A 21,401-nucleotide genomic window follows, 5' to 3' on the forward strand; every position below is an offset into this window, starting at 1 on the left:
AAAGTTCTTGAGATGGAGAGAGTTAGGAGGGAGAAGCAGTCAACAATGGGGGAATGAAGGAATGTTAGTTAGCAACCATTTGTATAGGCTTTATTTAGGATGAGCAGTGTTTTAAATTCATTATCAGTACTAACTCATTTAGCTCTCATCACACCTCTGTGAAGTTGGTCCTAGCATTATTCCCATTTTCAAATGAGGAAACTAAGGCACAGAGAAATTAAGTAATCTGTCTGTAATTACACATCCAGTAAGTGGCAGAAACAAGATTCCAACCCAGATAATCTGGCTCCAAAATCTCTCTCCTTCAACACTCTGAAAGGAAGAGACAGGGGAGAATTCTGGCACCATTGATCAGCTTGTTGCTTTTAGGAGGGCAAGGAAACCAATAGTCTCTGGCAGGAGCAGACATAATTCCACTGAGATATGACAACTATGTTTTTCAAAACATACACAAAACTGGACATTGTGAGATCATTAGGATATAGGTCCCTGTCCTAGGCACAGTCCTGTATAACCTCTTCTCTCACGGAGCTTATAGTCTAGTAGAAGGAAACACACCATAAGAAGAATAAATAAGAAGAAGGTATCATAGGTCACATGGTCTATGTTACAGAGAACAGTACAGGAAATGAGAATGTGGAGCCGTGCTGGAGATGGACCAAATCTGAAGACGGTGGTCAGTGAGGGCATGCTGATCTGAGCACAGCCTCAGAGGGGTGAGGGAGATGAACATGTAATGAGTGACTCAGTGAATGCTCACGCAGGTTCAGCTATCCCAGTGAGACCCACAGATGAATGAATAAAAGATTACTTATTGATTATACCTAGCTCGGGCCCCCTTGTCCCCTGACTTCACGATCCTGTGTTTGACCTCTGCTCCTCTTTCTTCTCTGTTACTTAGTTGCAGTCGCTCCCAAGTCCACCAAAAGATGTCCTGTGGGACAGAAGGGACATAACCCCAATCTTCTTTTAAAATGGCCAGGCGGTGTTTTCTGATTGGGAATATGCAGGGGTCATGTGGTGGCAGTTGTCGCCATTGTTCTGGGTTGTGGTGAGGGGCAGGGTTTGATCCGTGCTGTTGTGATTGGTATGTCTGCATGCCCACGCACACAGGACGAGACTGAGCATATTCTGCTTGACAGGGAAATGAGCCAGATGTGAAAGCAGACACGAGCAATGAGTAGATGACAAAGTAGGACATTCTTTGAGCTCCAGTTTCCCCGTCTTTGAATGGGGAGCAATGATGTAGTAGTGATAGTAACAACCACCACAACAATAATAGCTTTCCTGCCCACAACAGGATTATTACAAGAACAAAATGTGGTAATGATATGAAAGCGCTTTATAGACTCTAGATCACTATGTTAATTAAAAGGTTTGCCTTTTTATTTTTGATGTTGTTGCTCATTTGAGGCAAGACTCAGAGTCTAAAGACTGGACTCCCTCTCCAGTGCAGCCTGCATTGTGTTGGTGGACAGGGCTGGTTACCTTGCTGTGCCTCAGTTTCCCTGTCAGATGGAGCATCCCAACAGAGGCATATCCATTAAGTGACATCATGCAGGCCAGTAGTTCCCAGTCCTGGCTTTCCACTGAAACCATCTGGGAGGCTTTCTTTTAAATGTCCATGTGCCCTTGGGCCCAACTCTGAAAACTGCAGATGTGTGTGTAACAAACAGCTTTGTGAACTGCAAAACATAACCTACAATGTATGGGTGTTTTTTAATTGTTATTGATTAATGATCTCATGGGGGTCTCGTTTCTCTGAAAATCAGACCAACGTGCATTTTCTACCATCTCCCAAAGCCCGCACTGGCGTGGGGCATGGAAACTCCCCCAGGTCCTGTTCTCGCCTTCAAGCCAAGCCGGCTGAGCGAAAGTCAGTCTGCCGTGGATTGGAGACACTGCTGGGATGCCGAGATAGTGGAATTGGTGATCAGACTTGGAAGTGATGCCTCCAGCCACAGAGAAGCACTTGGCATTCTGTCTTATTAAAGAGACTCTAGGGCAAAGACACATAAATCACAGGGTGGCGATTTACCCAATCAGATTGGGAGCCAGATCTCCCCAATGGAGCCCCCGTTGGTGGAAGCAGCCCTCAGTCAGCTTATCTGCACAAACGCAGTCTCCGCTATCGCTACCGTCTGCCTCTTACAGCACGCAGCCACGCCACGCACAGCCCACGCCCCCTCGGGATGTGCCTGCACAGAGCACAGTCTTCCAGGTCTTCCTTTGGGGAATCTCTAAGGTTCATGGGAGAGGAGGGAGACAGGGTGTCTGGACTCCAAGGTAGGCATTGTTCATCAGCCTTTATACTATTTCTATTAACTTTCACACAGCCATGATGTTCTGACTAAACTGTGCTAATGGGGTGGTCATTTTATGTAGCAGTGATTGATTCCCTTGTGGAAAAGTCTAGAAAACTTGCCATCAGAGGATATCTCCAAATGAGGAACAAGATGAAAACTGCTTTTGGAAGCAATAAAATGTTAACTTGATAATTGCAGTGATAAGTAATGATGGGTGATCACATGAGCAAGGGTCCTCCTGTAGGAGTTGACAAACGTGTAAACGTGTGGTCTGGTAATGGACAAATGTCGCATTGCCGTGGGCACATGCATCGTATTCAGCACAGGAAGAACTAGACCTTTCGTCTCCCCACCTCAGGCCAGGGATCTCTCAGCATTGCATCCCAGCTTGCTATGTCTGTATCAAAGAGCAGCTGCCATACTCCCCTGGAAAGCTCAGCTCCCCTGCGGAAGACACAACAAGCACTCAGCTGGCTCTGAGTTAGGCTTTTGATAATCCCAGTTTAGGGTGCATTCTCCTGTGTGCAGCTTCATCCCATAGCTGAGAATGCCAGTTCTGCTTTTGTACCCTTAGAGCGTCATTGATTCACTCATTTATTCTACAGTCTTTGGCCACTGACTTTGGGCAGAGTTGGTATAAAGGCCTTAATCTTGTCCCCTGGTGTGAAATCACTGATCCTTCCTCCTGCTCTCTCTACTCTGAGCAGATTATGTCCTCTGTTTTCCAACTAACACTGGCAGTCTATACCAGAAAGACAAACCAGACTCCCAGAAATCACAGAGAACCTGTGGGGTTCTGTCCCTGTCAGTCCGGCCTCAGGCCATCTCACCCAGGAGGAGCAATAAGGAGACCCAGAGGACCCCAACCCAGCAGACCCCAAAGAAAGCACCTGACATAACTCCTAACATCTAAAACAATGGATGAATGTATTTAAAATTTCTTTGCACCCTGGGCTTGCCTGGTCAAGGTACATATGGGAGTTGATGCTTCCAGCTCCTCCCCCTTCTCTCTCTCTGTCTCTCCTCTCTCTCCCTCTCTCTCTCTCCTCTCTTAAAAAAAAAAAATTTCTTTGCAAGATATGAGATGTTTTGCATTTTTAGGACAGGAAAGACATTTTAATTTGGATGAATAATCAGGTGGTACAGTAGGCAGGGTCCTGACTGTTCAGTAGGGAACTGAGGGGAGGAGCATGCAGTGGCTCTGGAGGGTGCAGGGCTTCCCTGTCATCTGAGCCTCGAGCCGTCCTGGCATAATCCAAAGTTAGCCAAAATCGGGCAAATGTCCATCAAGGGTAGAATGAATAAATGAACTATGGTCTTTCAATGTCATATGAATGAAGATGAATGAAATGAGGTGAGAATGAATTTTCTAAAATGATATGTAGCAAGGCCGAGTCATACACCGTGAAGTAAAAGAAGCCAGACACACCCACTCAAAAAATGCGTAGTGCGTGATTCCGTTTACGTCAAGTCCAAAGTGGGCAAGTCGAATCTGCAGAGTTCAGAGTTAGAAGAATAGTTTCTACTCGGGAGGGTTGGGTGGAGATGGGGAGAAGACAGCAGGGGGATTTCTGGGGTGCAATTAGTATTCCCTTTCTTGACCTAGTTGTAACATGAGCATAATTCACTTGTGATAATTCGTTGAGCAGAGTACTTAGGATTTACGTATGACATGCCTTTACGTATGACAGTCTTTAAAGAAATCCAAATCTTGGGATTGGGCTGGGCTTGTCCTGGGGAATTGGGCTTGCAAGAGTTGAAGGAGATCCTCAAAATCGCTGCTTAGCATGTGAGATCCACTTCTAGAGTCAGAATCTGAGTAGGACGTTAGGGCAACAGTGGCAAATGGGACAGGACAGGGTAGGGACTGTACTCGCTTTAGGGATCACCTGACACCAGATCTTGGGAGCAAGTCCCACAACATGGCAGAGCTGAGATGGCTGGCATTTAGGCTCGGCTCAAGTTCTGAGTGCGCCAGAGTATGCAGGTTTGTAGAGAGTGAAGTCTCACATCTGTTGTTTTGAACTGTCAGGATGCGACAGTGCCTCCTCTCCTGAGGCGCACCCCCTTTCTACCCCAGAGACTGGGGTCAGTGCAGGCTATGGGACCGGGGCCCTGATTTTCCATCTGGGGGGAGTAGCTCCTGTTTCTCAGAACAGCAAGTTACCAGGGCAAACATTGCAGACTTCTTTCCTAATGGCTGGCCTGGACGAAGACACTTAGCTTAATGGAAGAGGGTGAGGAAAGGAAGCTTTGGAAAGAGGGGGTCTGAACAGGCTCAGCGTGGGGACTTCCGCGGGGTCATACCACAGTAAGACATAGCACGTGAGAAGATGTATTTGAATACGATAATGGGAGGGGCATCAACATGGGAGAGTCTGAGGATTTAGAAGCGAGGAAGCCAGGCAGCTGGTTATGGGCAGGGCGTGTGGGTTGCCAACTTGCTACAGACCTGCTCTTTGCCTCCAAGTCTTCCATTTCCATACCATAGTCACACCCAAGGAGCTGGTGAGGAGTGAAGCCAAGATAATTGTCCTTGGGCAGAGGGGTGGGGCTGACTTTTTCCTAATTGGACTCTAAATATTTGGAGCCTTTTGCCACTAGAACCATCACTAAAAACAGTCTATGGAACCACTTTGCCATCCCAGTTGGGGTGTAATAATCTTGACCAAGATCCTGCTTGCCACAGAGGAATGGACTCAGAGAGACAAAAACCAAATTTATCCCAGCCTAGTATCTGTCAACCAAAAAAAAAAAAAAAAGCCCATGATGGGGGAGGGGTGCCTAATGCTGGGAGAATCCACAGGTGGGATCGGTTAACATTCAGCACAGCTCCCTTAGGAGTGAGCAGTCGTGATTACCTTTCTCTCTGAAGGTTTAGTTACTCAACTGTGTTTGTCCTGCTGGGGAGTAAGATGCGGAATAAGTTGGGAAATCATTACTGAAACCCAATAATGACACAATCTGTCTAATTCCCTGACACAGAGGTTTCAAGGCACCAGGGAGTACACATGACTAGTAACCAAATTGCAGGGGATATCTTAAGAAACCTCAGAGGAAGTGGGGTTTTTTTTAGTCCGCAAAAACCTTTCTGAAAGCATTTTTCGTCGGAGGACTTTCTTTAGGAGCATCTCTCCGAGCCTGGATCAGTGCGCCAGCAAGCAGGAGCACTGACAGCTAGCTGCTCTTGCTGCCCCATCCTCCTCCCCATCCAGGCATTTCTTTTGCAAACCATGTGGAACCCTGATTCTGCAGAGAAGTCTGGAGAGCATCTGACCTCTCCCCAAAGGTGTGACTCATATCATGTCACTCTCAAGCATTTTGATGCAATGCCCAAAACTGCAGGGAAATCTCAATAAAAGGACATTACAGAACTTCCTCTGCTAGTGGCTGGAATTTCCATCCCCAAGCAGGGCTGAGATCACAGACCTCTAGGACAAAGAGCTCTCTCCTGGGGCTGTATGAACCTAAAGAAGCTGGCTTGGTGGCAGTGAGGTGTTGTTTGAGATGCTCAGGCACAAGTAGGGCGGGGAGCTGAGGTGACCTCTGGGAGCCCTGGCTCTCCTGACGCCACGCCTGCCCAAGGCTTGGCATGCTTCTCACCTCGGGCCAGTGCTGTTGTCTCCAAGAAGGGGAAATCATCCCACCAACGATCACGGACTATCTGCAAATCGGGATGATTCCTCAGTTGAGCTCAGATATACCAGACTTTTCTCTTCCAATGGCAAGTTTACTAACTTGCTCTGTGCTTTAGTTTCCTCACCTCTTAAAAGGGGCTGGTAATAACCTGTGCCACAGTGGTGGGAGGCGCTAATGTGAGGGCTAAATGAAATTTAAATAATTCAGGTACTTAGCATAGAGCCTGGCCCATAATAAGTGCTCCAGATGTAACATGTATGATTTTTAACCCATAATGCAGTGGTTCTCAAAGTGTTCACCAGGGTGAACTGGTGCTCCCTAGAAGATTTCCAGGTGTGCCCTATGATATTCCAGAGAAATATGTGCCTGTTGGGAACCAAAAAACCAACAGGGTTTTTGGAGTTTAGATTTTGGGGGGACAGAGGTGTGGAGAATTAGCTATAAGCTGACAGTCTGCCCAACCCCCCACCTCACTTGCCTGATCAGGTTGCAAAACTCTGTTAAGCTGTGGTGCTGGATTGTTTACACTACCCCCCATGTTCCCCAGAAAGACTGGAGGCAAGTTTCTTCTATCCTTTGTTTGGTGTAAAGTTAAGATGATATGTATGGTGGGGTTTTTCTGCACTCAACACAATTAAGAGTAAAAAGAGAGGAATTCTTCAATGTATTGATGAGGAAATGAGAGTTGCCTTTCAAATATATGCCCAGACATTGAAGAAATCGCTAGGACACATCAGATTTGTGTTTCTCATAAACATAAGAATGAAAAAACTTAATACATTCGTGCCAGGACCTGCCGAATTTACTAAATCTTACTAAGAATGTATCTATATATATAAAAAGATAACTTTTTGACATTTTTAACCCCTCTTTTTTGTCGTATTTATTTCATATAATTACCATAAAAGGGTGCTTGGACTTTATATATTTTTTTAAATTATATAACATATTTCTCAGAAATTTGTATATAGTGTGCCTACAATTATTTGTAGAATTTTAAATGTGCCCCAACTTCAAAAAGATTGAGAACCACTGCCATAATGAGTCTTCAACAACTTGATTATAGATGATCCTGAAGAGTGAGATGGACCAGGTGGTGTAGAATGTACACTCTGGGAAAAAATCCTGGAACAGTGACTAGAACAGGGGTTGGGAACCTATGGCTCATGAGCCAGATGTGGCTCTTTTGATGGCTGCATTTGGCTCACAGAAAATCTTTAATAAAAATAATAATAATATTAAAAATATAAAACATTCTCATGTATTACAATCCATTCATTTCCTACCACTCATGTTCATGGTTGCCGGTGGCTGGAGCCAATCACAGCTGTCCTCTGGGACAACACCAAATTTTTATTGGATAATGTGTAAGGTACACGGGTCGTTGTATGGCTCTCACGGAATTACATTTTAAAATATGTGGCATTCATGGCTCTCTCAGCCAGAAAGATTCCCCACCCCTGGACTAGAAGGTCCCCGAAGAATGGCACACTGGCTACCTCCCAGAAACACTAATATAAGAGAGTCATTTGATAACACCTGTGTACCCCAAACCTCTGTTGTCACTAAGACTTCTACTTTTGAGAACATCTCAGAGGGAATAAGAACATGTCGACACAGGTTCCGTGAAGCCCACCAGGCATGTCCAGGCGGCAGATGGGGAACTTGCCTTCTGGCCAGGAACAATGGACAAAGCTGGTCTTTTCCAGGCTCTTCAAATAACACTCAGCCGTTTGGATCGCCCCAGGATGAGCAGCCTTGCCTCTGGGTGTTCTTCCCTTGATTTTTTTAATACAGAAATGAACGCCATGTGTTTCTGAGCATTTACACTTTGTTTATCAAATATGCTGTTTTCTGAGTTGTGTGGAGTCTAACAAGATGAATGAGCCTTTTTCAAATGTCCTTTAAAATCCTATTTTCTTAGAAGGACATTTAGAGGCTTTGAAAGTTGTTCCAAGGGTAAAAAATAATACTAATAATAAATTGCCTAAAGCTCTCAACCCCATGGGTTCAGATTTTACTTAACACTCCAAACCCAAGAGACTTGAATTTTTTCTGGGGTTTGTCATTTCTTATTTATGAGACTTTCCTAAAGGAGAAAAAGAAACCATATGGAGGTTCACTAAAGTTCACTGCGTAGTTTGTGGCCATGCCTGTAGCCGTGAAGAGTTCCAGAATCTTCTCAACCTGAAGTTTCAGAGGAAGCCCTCCTAACTTCGGACATCACTGAGGCCAGGTTGGAGTTGTTCTGAGTGTCCTTACTCTCCAGCCTGGTTACTTTGGCTGGTAGATCAAAGCCACCCCAGAACACTTCTCTGGTAGGGCACACAGCCTATGTCACATAAAACAGGGGACATACTGTTAGGTGACTGCCGGGTGAAGAACAATTTTTCTTTAGGGTGCATGTGAAGGAGCCAACTGCCACGTGGCTGCCCTTGAACGTTGTCATCTGATGACCTCTGGTGGTGGAATTTTATCCAGCATGTGTGCATCAATGTTTCTGAGCCAAGCCATCCGACCATATTACATTTTCCTACATTCCTTCCCTCCTGTTTTGTCATTCACATACAGCAGGGAGCAAGGATCTTTTGCAAACAGCCAGAATAAAGTGGTACGTGTGCCTGAGCAAGCTGTCATCTCAAAAAAGTTGCCTGGTGCCTTCTCTTCCAGTGAACCTCTGATTTCCTGGAGAAAGAGAAGGGAGCCAACATGAAGGGAAATGTGGCACCCACATTTGTTGCCATTTTGCTACTTTTTCTCCACACCAACCTTCTGAACGGTGAGTAAGAGCCTGTCCTGCCTTTGACTCCCCGGGGTGTTTACTGAGAGGGCGGAGAGACTGTCACTGTCCTTCTGCAATGCAGTTATGCAAAATGAAAATGCCCGTTTCTATGAAGTTGTCTGCACTTCATACTTGGCACTAAAAATTAATGCAAACAATTCACACACAAGCTCGTCCCTGTGCTCTGATTTCCAGCCACACTCCGGGAGCATAGTGCAGCAGTTTACAAATGACAAGACCAGAGTCAGTTACTAGCTGTGTAACCTCAAGCCAATTACCTAATCTCTGTGGGTTTCCACATTTCTAAAGTGAGGACAGTGATACTTCCTCTGCCCCACATGGGGTAATGTATGTGAAAAATCCTTGAAAAACTATAAAGAGATTGTTGTTGCACGGTGGGAAACTGGTACAGCCAACTCTGTTATCTGTGCTGACGAGGGAAACGAAGTGTACGGCTACACTAGACTGAGTACCTGTGTGTCCATCTCCGTGTGTCTGCTCTTTGTATGTCTGGGTGTGTAGACTGTTGGATAGACCTGTGTATATATGTGCCTGATTGAAAATACTCCTCTGTGTGAGTACCATCTGTGTGTGTACCTCTCTGTGTGTGCATATTTCTGAGTGTGTACTTCTCTAAGTATGCACCTAAGTAGACTTCTGTGTGGGCTGTGGGTATATTTCTAGTCTGGGCTCTGTGTAGACCTCAGGGCACAGTACCTCTGTGGCTGTCCGTGTTTGTGTGCACCTGATGGGGATAGAGACAGCGTATTAATTCTGTCTTAAGTGGGAGAAAATAATATTTGACTAATTATAGTTTCATAAGTTCACTGTCCCCTAGTGAGTATCCTAGAGGTCCTACTAATGACAAGTGGACTGTGAAAGAGAGAAGCTCTCAGAGAGAGAGAAAGGACGGCAGAGACCAGTGTAACCCATAGGAAAACGTTAAGTACTCAATCACTTACCCTAACTGGTCTCATTACTGTGCCACAGGATTTGGGATTTGTTTAAGTAAACTTTTTTTTTCTACTTCACACACTCTTCCCAGCTGTGATAAAAACAAAACAAAAACAAAACTCTTGCTCAACCTGCGAAATTGTCCTGAAGAAATAAATTTTCCCTAGAGGACGAGCAATGTTGCAAATACTGGCAGAGCGAGCCCAGGCTGGCTGGCACAGTGTTCGTTTCTGTGGGCTTGGAGCTGCCGGGTAGCTCGGCTGCCTCTCAGCCTGCTGCCCCTGGCCCCAGCCTGTGCACTGCACCATACCATTCCTTAGATCCTTTTTTCTGACCACCTTGGCCTAGTGCCCCCTCTTCCCATCTCTTTGATCGGCTGCTCAGCTAGAAGTTCTGGCCCAGGAGCCGGCATGCATTCAGGGAAACAATTGTGGGAGAAAAGATGGAGAACTCCCAGAGCTGCTGAGACGGACACCTGGCGGCTCTCCCTCTGCTCCTAACTCCTGAACTAGGAGCTCGAGTATCCAGCGCAGCACAGAGGAGGACTGGCCCGGGATGTGTGCAGGGGTGTGGCGTCCAGCCCAGCAAACACTCAGGTCACACATTCCCTCTCTGGACCTGACAGATAAGGATGGGAAGAGGGGGCTGGCTCGCTAAGAGCTCTGAGGATTCGGCAGCTAAAACATTCCGTCCCCTTGACTTTGCACTTTCCGTGTCACCCCTCTTAGACCCTCCAGCTTCCAGCTGGCACTGGGTGTAGATCTGAGCTAATCGTGGCAACTCATACCCAGGACCAGCTACCCACTCCCCAGCTTCTGAGCGTACTTCCTGCCCCCAAACAGCCATAGCACTACAGGGAAGTCCTTCCCCCCTAACCACCAAGGAGAGAGAGAGAAATGTGAAGGAAAAAGAGACGGAAAACCAAGCTGCAGAAATGGGGTTGGAGGTGACAGGGAGATGTACCACGAGACGGGATCCCAGGGCAAAGCTGAGTGGAATTATGGAAAAATGAAGGGGAAAAGGAAGGAAAGGTGAGAATAAGGGAGAGGGAGGAGATAGCTCAAGGAGGAACATCGGTGATACAAGAAACACAAAAGCTCAAAGACTGAGCTGACCGGGCGGGAATGGCAGAAGGATGTAGGTTAGCGAGCAGAGTGGAGAAGGCCAGGGAACAGTGTGTCAGCAAAGGGGAGCACTCACTTGACAGGCACCCTGTGCTGTGGGTGGGCATCGGCTGTACGGACTCCATGGGATTACAGGGGGGCGCACACCCTCCAGTCCGTCTGACTCCTGATGCTCACTCTTTGTTGAAATTTTAGAATTCTTTCACTTGATTTTGCATTGCTGATGTCTCCATCTCACAGTACACACACACACACACACACACACACACACACACACACCACCACCACCACCACCATCACCACCGCCGTCACCAGAATCAACACCACAAAGCTCTCTCCCTCTCTCTCCCCATCCTGCCAACATCTGGGCAGCCCACAGAGGAGGCTGCTAGAAGCTAACACTCTGGTATGTCTGAGCACCCAAGCCCTAGGCCTACTTGCCCCCAGACCTCATCACTGGCACGGTTCCACAAATCTGCTTTTGTTAACAGCAGAATGGTCAAATGCTTGAATGGACCTTAAGGTTGATTCCCGTGGCTTCTGGCTTTTTCCAGGACAGTCACCCCCTGGAAAACCTGAGATCTCTAAATGTCGCTCTGCCGAAAAGGAAACGTTCACATGCTGGTGGAAGCCTGGGCCTGATGGAGGACTTCCTACCAACTACACACTGACCTACCGCAAGGAAGGGTGAGTGTGCACATGTCTGGGCCAGAGCGATGCGCGTCTGAGTTAGAATTACCACACCATACACCCACCCCACCCCCACCCCCAGCGTTACACAAATACAGCTCGTACCTCCAGGGGAAGACACTCCAACACCCATGTCCACACCTCCTGGTTCTGTCCTTGAAGTGCCCTCTCAGTGTGCATCGGTTCGCCTGCCACCTCAGCAACACAACAGACAGTGGTCCTCTTTATCTGCGGGTTCGCTTTCCGCGGTTTCAGTTACCCACGATTTGCCACAGTCCAAAAATATTAAATGAAAAAGTCCAGAAATAAATAGTTCTTAAGTTTTACATTGTGTGCCATTCTGAGAAACGTGATGAAATTTCACACTGTCCTGCTTCATCCCTCCCGGAATGTGAACCATCCCTTTGTCCAGCGTGTCCATGCTGTATAAAGACCTGCCTGTTAGTCACTTAGTAGCTGGATAAAAGATTGCCTGCTTTAGCATGGAAGTGTTTGTGTGGCCTGACCTGTGGTGGAGTGGTGGATAAAGTATCGACCTGGAACACTGAGGTCACTGATTCGAAACCCTGGGCTTGCCCAGTCAAGGCACATATGGGAGTTGATGCCTTCCTGCTCCTCCCTCCTCCTCTTTCTCTCTCTCTCTCTCTCTCTCTCTCTCTCTCTCTAAAAGTGAATAAATAAAATCTATAAAAAAAAGTGTTTGTATTCGAGCAACCCTTACACAGCCCAGCGCTGCGTCACAGTGCCTGTCACTCACCTCACTCATCCATCACAGCGGCAGGCACCCTCTCACATCATCACAAGAAGAAGGGTGAGTGCAGCACAATAAGGTATTTGCAGAGAGATCACATGCATATAACTTTTATTACAGTCTATTGTTATAATTTCTCTGTTTTATTATTAGTTATTGTTGTCAATCTCTTCTTGTGCCTAATTTATAAATTAAACTTACCATAGGTATGTATAGGGGGAAAAAACCAGTATATATAGGTTTTAGTACTAGCCACCATTTAAAATATCTACTTTGGTCTTAGAATATATCCCCCCCATGCCCCGGCCAGGTGGCCCACTGGATAAAGCATCATCTCAGTTCACCAAAGTCATGGGTTCAATCCCCAGTCAGGGCATATATGAGAAGCAATCAATGAGTACATAACTAAGTGCAATGTGCTGATGCATCTCTCTTTCTCTCTCTCCCTCATTCTCTTTTCTTTCTCTCTCTCAAATCAGTGGAATTTTTTTTAATAATAATACAATTTTTTAAAAAGAATTTATCTCCCATGAATGAGGAGAGACTACCATAGCAATGTTTCCAATTGCCTGTCCCAAACTTGGGCTGCCGCCCAAGGTCACACATAAGTTTTTACTAAGTGTTAGTCAATTTTAGATGTTTATCTATGAACTTTGTGCTCTTTATAATTGTCTTAGTTATAATTACTTTTAAGACATAAAAGGACTATCATTCCTTATAATTCTCGACAGCCATGGTACTTTTCAAACTTGTTTCCTGTCCAAGAAAATAAAGAGCCCCATAAGGAAAGGAAGGTGAGGGTTTTTCCTTAGAAAATTGCTAATCTGAGAGCCATGGGCTCCCAGTGGGCATGTTCGGAGCCAAGGTCGCAGTGCAGACTAAAAGAGGCCACCCCTGGGGGAGGATTTCATTACGCTTCAGCAAGGCCCTCCTGGAAACCCAGGGACAGCTGTGCCCGTCCCCAGTGAAGACGTCTTCTGGCAGCAACACCTGTCCCTTGGCCCAGAGTCCGCCTGCCTTAGTTATACACAAAGCTGTCAGCCCTCTGGGACCCAAAAGGGTGTCAAGTGAACAGACTTTAGGAGGCCAAACTGACAACCCCAGTGGAATGCTCCTCCACACCTGTGTGGTGTGTCTTGCATTGAAGTCCCCAAGTCTAATGACAGCAGACTAATGAGCCACTTGAGACTGAAATATCTTTTTTCACAGTCACATCCCTCTGTTACTCACTTAGTACAATCCGAAATATACTGAAATCACTTTTTATTCTCTTCAGTCTTTTCTTAATGAAATGTAATTCAACATATATACGCAATAATGCTGCATTGTTCCTGGCCCCTCAGTGTTTATGTGTAGGTGACGGTCCCTGTTTCCTAAGATGACCCAATGGTTGTCCCGTGGGTATAGTGATGTCTTGGCATTGATAGTTCAGATGTTATTGGCAGGGAGCATGCGATACAAAGCCCAAAGAAAACCATAGAAAGGAAGGGTTGATGAGAGGCAGAGTCACTAAGCCTTTAAAGTGACATTTTCACCCCCCTCTCCAGCACTCCCTTCCCTGTCTCACTTCCAGATGATATGGGCAGTGCACAGAAGCTTGGGGGTGCCATTCTTGAGCTCTGGTCTCCTAAATTCAGTGGTATTGATCTTTTAAGATAAAACTAGACTTTTTTCCTACTTTCTTACTCACTGCTAATACATAATTTATTGCAGAGATACCGTTACCCACGAATGTCCGGACTACAAAACCAGTGGCCCCAACTCCTGTTACTTTAACAAGAAACACACCTCCATCTGGACAATATATGTCATCACAATAAATGCCACGAACAAGATAGGAAGCAGTTCTTCAGATCCACGTTACGTGGACGTGACTTATATAGGTAAGGGGAAGCGGAATGGGCGAGGAATGTGTTACTCCCTTATGGATCTGCCAATAGTCAAACTTGGTTTGAGTCTTCTTGGCATATGAGTCAATCACCAAAAAGAAAGATGAAAAAAATTCACAATATCCTCATCAACTATTTTAAGCCAATTTTAATGGAACCATTAATGACAGTAAGACTAGCGTTCGGGATCCTTGGGTTTCTGTGCTTTCCCTTAACCTTCCCATCCCTTTGCACCCAAAATGAATGTTCTATTTGTGTTTCTCTTTATCAATCCTTCCCTGCACCCTTCCCCCTGCAATAGATGTTTCCTTCCCCCTTGGCAAGCTGAGATTCCTTCTCTCTCTCCATAGATTAACAGCTCTTAGAAGGAGTTCATCTGCTTTCACACGCGTGGGACTAGCTCCAGCCGCTCTGCCCAAATTTAATTCTCAGTGCACCTATACCTCTTAGCAACTGGAGCTCTTCTCTTAAAAATAAAGAATTTGGGGAGTGAAGAGTGCTACTTGAACAGCAGGCTGAAAGCCACGATCACAAGTACAATGTTTAAAGACATGATTAGCAAAGCAAAACAATGTTAGCCTAAGAGCTGCTTCTTGCTTTGCATGATCGACATTGTGACGCAGGGCCATAGGCATCAGCGTAGTGGCCTGTATGTAGTCTAGCAGGGATGACAGAGGGAATCTTAGGACAAGAGATGGGTTGGCCAGGACTGGCGTCAGCCCTTATCTTCAGTAATAATCTAGGGGGAAATGAATTAGATTCAAGGTTACCAAAGATTTCTCAATTTACCCAACACCACCCAATAAGGCAAACAAGACTAGGAGTCTCAAATATTCACTTGCATATCATCACATTGTCGTGTTATCAGTGGCTGAGCCTTAAAAAGCTGCGAACACCAACTGGCTCACATTTGAATATTTTCTTTCACCAGCAAATCATTGCAATGAGCATGGCTGGGGATAGAAACTGAATTTAATCTTAGTTTAAGAAAATCCAAAAGGTAACCTCACTGACAAGTATGCATAAAATGAATTTCAGTCATAAAAATTTATTTGAGATATGAAGTCTTTAATATGCTGAGTGCCAAATAGTTTCTTCTTCATGGCTCTTGCCCTCAGAGATTCAAATGATATTTGAGGACAAAACAGAGAAAGCAAAAGAAGTTCTAAAATGAGCAATTGCTATATCACTTGAAAGCAGTGATTCTCAACTGGGGCCTGTTTTGCTTCACACAGATATTTGCCAATGGCTGGAGACATTTTTTATTATCGTAGCCCCAGAGGAAAAGACGAGGGTATTACTGGCATCTACTGGGTAGAGACCAGAAGAGCTGCTAAGCATCCCACAATGCTCAGGATGGCTCCCACAACAAAGAATTACCTGATCTGAAATACAAATAATTCTGAGGTTGAGAAACTGCTCTAAAGAATTCATCATGAATATTTTACTTGGACTTTTGTACAGTACTTCTTTTGATCAGAGGCATTTCTCAGTATTGTGTTTAACTTAAAATTTATATTAAATGATGTTTACTTAGTAAATACTTATAGAACAATCTTTCTTAGGTATTCACTTAGTAACATCAAAGCATTAGGATTAGTGGCAAATTTTTTAACGCTCATTTTGTAGGTTATTAATTGTATGTTGTGATGCCAAGTAGACTATATAGCTCCACTCACTCTTACGCCACCTGGTTTGGAGAGTGATTTGAGGGGGAAATAGATGAAGAGATACAGTACCACTGCCCAGCAAGACTGATTTCTTTTCTGAAACTTGGGTAAGGCAAGTCAGCGCCCTGGGCACCTCACTCTTTTTTTATTGAATGTATTGGGGTGGCACTGGTTAAGAAGTTATACAGGTTTCAGGTGCACAATTCTAAGCACCTTGTTCTTAAGGAGGCTCTCATAGACTTGTACTTGAAGGAATCTGAGAGGAAGTACTTCCGTAATTGTTTTATTGTGGTAAAAGGCACACCACATAAAATTCACCATCTTAACTATTTTAATGGATGCAATTTAGTGGCATTAGTTTAGTCATAATGTTATGCAATTATCACCACTATCTAGTTTCAGAACACTTTCACGACTGCCAATGAAAACTTCATACCCATTAAGTAGTTACTTCAGGTCTCCCCCCTCTTACCCCAGCCCCATCAAGCTACATTCTGTCTCTACAGATTTGCCTATTCTGGGTATTTCGTATATATGCAATCATATAGCATGTGGCCTTCATGTCTGGCTTCTTTCATTTCATGTTCTCAAGATTCTTCCGTGTTGTAGCATGCATTAGTACATATTTGTTTCCTCTTTATGGCTGAATACGTTTCATGCTGTGGATTTTGTTTATTGATCAATCAGTTGATGGACATTTGGGTTGTGTACACCTATTGGCTTTTGTGACTAGTGCTGCTGTGAATATTGATGTATGACTTTTTGTTTGAACACCTGTCTTTATTTCTTTTGGGTATGTTGACAAGGACATGAAAATTATGGGTGATGTGATAATATTATGTTTAACCTTTTGAGTAACTTCCAGATTTTTTCCCCACCGTGTGTCCACCATTTTACATTTCTGCCAGCAATGATGAGGGTTTCCATTTCTCCAACATTCCCACTTGTTAGTTTTCATTTTTTGAATTTCAGTTATTCCACTGGGTGTGAAGCAGCATCTTGTTGTGATTTTGATTTGCATTTCCCAAATGACTAATGGCATTGAGGGTCTCTCATGCACTTGCTCGTCATTAATGCCTCCTTAAACTTTACACGCAATGTATCTCCCTTGCTTCAACCTGATCCCAATTCTATTGATCAGCACTTGACATCAAATACAAGGTGTCTCATAACCATGGTGGAGTGAAACAAACAGTATGTCATATAAGTCAAATACCACTTTCACTAAATATGGGTTTCTTTCCTATTTTCAGTTGAACCAGACCCTCCTGTGAACCTGACTTTGGAAATAAAACATCCAGAAGACCAAAAACCATATCTGTGGGTGAAATGGCTTCCCCCCACACAGGTTGATGTAAGATCCGGTTGGCTCACACTCCAGTACGAAATTCGCTTAAAACCTGAGAAAGCAACAGAGTGGGAGGTGAGTCAGCCTGAAGCTTTTGGAAGGAACCATGTCCCTTGGCAAAGATGAAGCTCTTGCTACTGGGAATAGGTCATTCTTCCTAATTGTTGGACCATCATGTTGCCCTCCTGATACTGATGTGATGCACCCAGATGCAGAAGGTTCTTTCCCCTCCCTTAGGGTCGATGGGGGGCATCTTCACAGCTTCCCCAAGGCCAGTTCTTTCCTCGCACTGAACCACCTCTTCCACCAGATGTCAACCCACCTTCCTCAGGATGTCTAAAATCTAAACACCTATGAGAGTACTTAAGTGGCACTAAGTGAAAGGGAAAAAAAATCTCAGTATAACCAGCCAATGGTCAGTGGCATTTTTATTCACTTTAAAATATTCTACTGTAAGGAGTGCAATAAATAGAAGCATTATGATATGCCACTCTTGAATACTTCAGTATATGTCTCTTTTTAAAAGGAAGCATTTTCAAACACAGCCAAAATAACAAAATCACACAGAGAAAATTAAATTTCTTAATATCATTCAAATAACCAGTTCATATTTTAATTCCCCCAATTGTTTCAAAAAAAAAAATCTCTAGCAAGTAGCTTGTCCAAACCAGAATCCTCCATGACCACACATTGTGATTGGTTGTTGTGTTCCTTTAGTCTCAATGTGCGCAGAACTAGACCCTTGTCCCACAGAATGTCAGACCTTTTGCATTTGATTGATTTCCTTGACCTCTTTGTGAGGTCATTTAGCTAATTTCTCTGCCCCAAAATTCCTATAACCAAACATTCACGCTAAAGCCTTGATTAGATTCAGGTTGAACAATTTGGGGCAAGAATACTTCAAAGGTGATATTATATTGCTTCATATTGTATCATGTCAGGAGACACACACCATCTGGCTGACCTACCATCAGTGACATTAAAACTGACTCCTGGGTTTAGGAGATCGTGACCTGATGCCTTAATTTTAAAGTCACATTTAGTTTGTGCACTGTTGCGTCAACATACATGAGGCCCAGTTCTCTTCCATCTAGGGGCTTCACTTGAATAATCCTTGAATCAATTATTTCTTTAGGGTTTACAAAAATAACAATTTTACAATTTTATTAAACTGGTTACTTTCCATAAAGTAGAATTTAGAAGGCAGGGAATGGGAACAAGACTACTTGTCTTTCTGAAATAGAGTTTCAAATGGAAAGCTTTATTAGAAAAGCTGTTAATTTTTGTGTGAACAGTGTTTAAGGGTAGAAAGGGATGGGCTGAGACAGCGGGATGGTGAGAACAGGGCACCCACGACATCTGATCCTCCAGCCTCACTCTTCCGATAGTTTATTGTCTAAGAGAAAGGTCTGTTTCTTCAGAACACAAGTCAGACTGACTTTTGTTTTCCTTCGCCCCTCCTTAGACTCATTTTGCTGGGCAGCAAACTCAGTTTAAGATCATCAGCTTATATCCAGGACAGAAATACATTGTCCAGGTTCGCTGCAAGCCAGACCATGGATTCTGGAGTGAGTGGGGCCCAGAGAGCTCCATCCAGATACCTAAGGGTGAGTGTCTTAGTTACTTTTTGCTTATATTCTTTTTTTTTTCTTTGAAGCTGGAAATGGAGAGAGACAGACAGACTCCCGCATGCGCCCAACCGGGATCCACCCGGCACGCCCACCAGGGGCGACGCTCTGCCCACCAGGGGGCGATGCTCTGCCCCTCCGGGGCGTCGCTTCGCCGTGACCAGAGCCACTCCAGCGCCCGGGGCAGAGGCCAAGGAGCCATCCCCAGCACCTGGGCCATCCTCGCTCCAATGGAGCCCCGGCTGCGGGAGGGGAAGAGAGAGACAGAGAGGAAGGAGGGCGGGGGTGTGGGGTGGGGGGTGGAGAAGCAAATGGGCGCTTCTCCCATGTGCCCTGGCCGGGAATCGAACCCGGGTCCCCCTCACGCCAGGCCGACGCTGTACCGCTGAGCCAACCGGCCAGGGCCACTTTTTGCTTATATTCTTAAATATTTTTAGAACAGAATGAATTTAGTAAACTTTCATGTTGTAACTACTAATAGAAAAACTATTTTGAGCCTTAGAGGAATGAGCAGAGGCAGGTTTATCATTTCTCCGCCCAACATGACATTTGGAAGTGCTGCAGTGTCCCCCCGGGTCACTGTTAGTGGGGGCAAGTTTCTAGGATCAAGCTGCAGACATGGGCTTGGTGTGTCTCAGAGGGCTTGGTGGTCATTCTGCCTGCCGCATCTGCCCCATCCTTATCCTTTAGTCAAGGTCATCATCTAGTTCTCTCAGAATTTGTAAGGTGGTATTCCATTATAAAGGCACAAACTGAACTAATTTTTAGTCTCTGATGTCGATTACATGTTGGTCTTTTAGTCAAGGTACAGTATGGAAGAGGCACTCAATTCTAACTGTGTCATCAAACATGGTGGCTGTAGTCTGCAAGAGAATGATTCATCTTGCATTTGTAAAGTGTTTTACTTTTTACAAAGTCTTTACCTTGTTTGGTTCTCCAAACCTTCTCAGGTATTCAGACAGAATAGAATTGCCATTAAAAATTAAAAATGAGGAAACTGAAGTTAAGTGAAGTTAGAAGTCTTGTCCAAAACCGAACGGTAAAGCATAGCGCTGGTGACAACCTGCCTGGCCAAAGTATCAGGACCTCTATTGGTTTGTCAAACTAGAAAGGGCACTGAGCTGTGGGCCAGAAGACAGATGCATTCTGCCCAGCCCTGGATCTTACTAAATAAAAGCACATGGTATAGAGGTAGAAAGCCAGGATTCAAATCCCAGACTACAACTTTATATGCTACTGACCAAACTATTCTTTGCGTCTGATCTTTACATACAAGGTAATGTATGTATATAGCTTAACACCACTGACAGCTTTTAGTAAGCACTTAATAAATGTGACCTTTTATTACTACTGCAACTGATCATGTGACTTTGAATTTCCTCTTTAAATATCAAATAAAATAACATGTAAAAAGTTTTTAAAAGTATAAGGTACTATAAAATATATGCAACATCTTAAAATTTCATAACATTGGGAAAAGTATCTTATCATTAATGTTACTCTGGATTGCCATTCAAATCAAAAGAGGTGTGGGTAGGGGGAAAAATTTACGTTCAGAAGTTTCATTCATTAGTTTTGTTTGTTCGCTTGTATTTAATGATGCTATATGTGATCAAAGCTTTCTGACTGTTTCTTTTTAGATTCCACCAATACCGATACCACCATGTGGATCTTTGTGGCTGTTCTTTCTGTTGTCGTCTGTTTGATTATCATCTGGGCCATGGCTTTGAAGGGCTATAGGTACTTCATTGTCTATCAACTTTCCTCCCAATCATTGTTGTCAGGTATAAAGATTAAAAAAAATAAAAAAGCATTACAGTGATGATGGAAACCTACAGATAATTCAAGTACCTGACTTTAGCCATTAGCTGCAGGGTATTTACCCATTAAAAAAAAGGGTGTTTTTTTTTTGTCAGTGCTAGCAAAAGTCACTGAATGAACTCTTCAAAATTGATGCTCTTCCCATCAAACAGAGGCTCACAGTTGGGAAAGAGTAAAAATCTGTCAAGAGCAGCTCAAATCGAGAGAAGCAAATAGTGTGAATAACCCACTAATTTCCAAATCCGCCTCTTCAGTTAACCAGAGCCAGTTTTGCTGTTGGCCTCTCTAATCATTGTCTTCACCATTGGTGTCAGTTTCACGAAACCACGGAACTTCCACTCGTATCTACCATAGTCTGTAGTCTGTAGTCCGTGTAGCAGCTATTTAGAGATAATACTAATCCTTTACAAATTACAAAGTGAGAAAATGAGTCATTTATCCTATTTTACCAATTACTTTATAGCATGGTGACATGCATCTTTCCACCAGTTCCTGGGCCAAAAATAAAAGGATTTGATACTCATCTGCTGGAGGTAAGTGTCGCAGTGGAGGACGCATCAAGACGCACTGGTTTGTAACGACTCCCTTCACACATGCACACACACTGCTCCTGAGTTCAGCCTGACTGGCTCAGTCACCCCTGCCTTACTGTCCCTCCTCTTTAGAGAAGGGCATGTGAGGCATGAAGGGTACTTACCATGAGACATTCAATGTCAGAGGGAGAAGAGAGAAAGCCCAGAAAAACGTGACAACATACAGTGATATTGCTAGATTTACCAGGTCTGCTCAGGAGCACACA

The 21,401-nt window shown here is 44.4% G+C and overlaps 1 protein-coding gene across 5 annotated transcripts in view; it reads left to right on the forward strand.

Moving 5' to 3' along the window:
• The window catches only part of PRLR (prolactin receptor), a 164,823-nt gene that overhangs the window by 133,052 nt on the left and 10,370 nt on the right, over nt 1-21,401 (forward strand). For 3 of the 5 annotated variants that reach the window (XM_066373564.1, XM_066373554.1, XM_066373590.1), the window contains exons 3-9: nt 8,616-8,724; nt 11,360-11,492; nt 13,960-14,129; nt 17,059-17,228; nt 18,619-18,760; nt 20,422-20,521; nt 21,066-21,135. In XM_066373564.1, coding sequence (XP_066229661.1) covers nt 8,655-8,724; nt 11,360-11,492; nt 13,960-14,129; nt 17,059-17,228; nt 18,619-18,760; nt 20,422-20,521; nt 21,066-21,135 — 855 coding nt within the window. In that variant the 5' untranslated portion in view covers nt 8,616-8,654. Of the gene's footprint in view, nt 1-8,516; nt 8,725-11,359; nt 11,493-13,959; nt 14,130-17,058; nt 17,229-18,618; nt 18,761-20,421; nt 20,522-21,065; nt 21,136-21,401 lie in introns of all 5 variants that reach the window. The other 2 variants (XM_066373574.1, XM_066373582.1) reach the window with 1 other exon arrangement.

Source organism: Saccopteryx leptura, chromosome 1, assembly GCF_036850995.1.
Source record: "Saccopteryx leptura isolate mSacLep1 chromosome 1, mSacLep1_pri_phased_curated, whole genome shotgun sequence".
Taxonomy (NCBI): domain Eukaryota; kingdom Metazoa; phylum Chordata; class Mammalia; order Chiroptera; family Emballonuridae; genus Saccopteryx; species Saccopteryx leptura.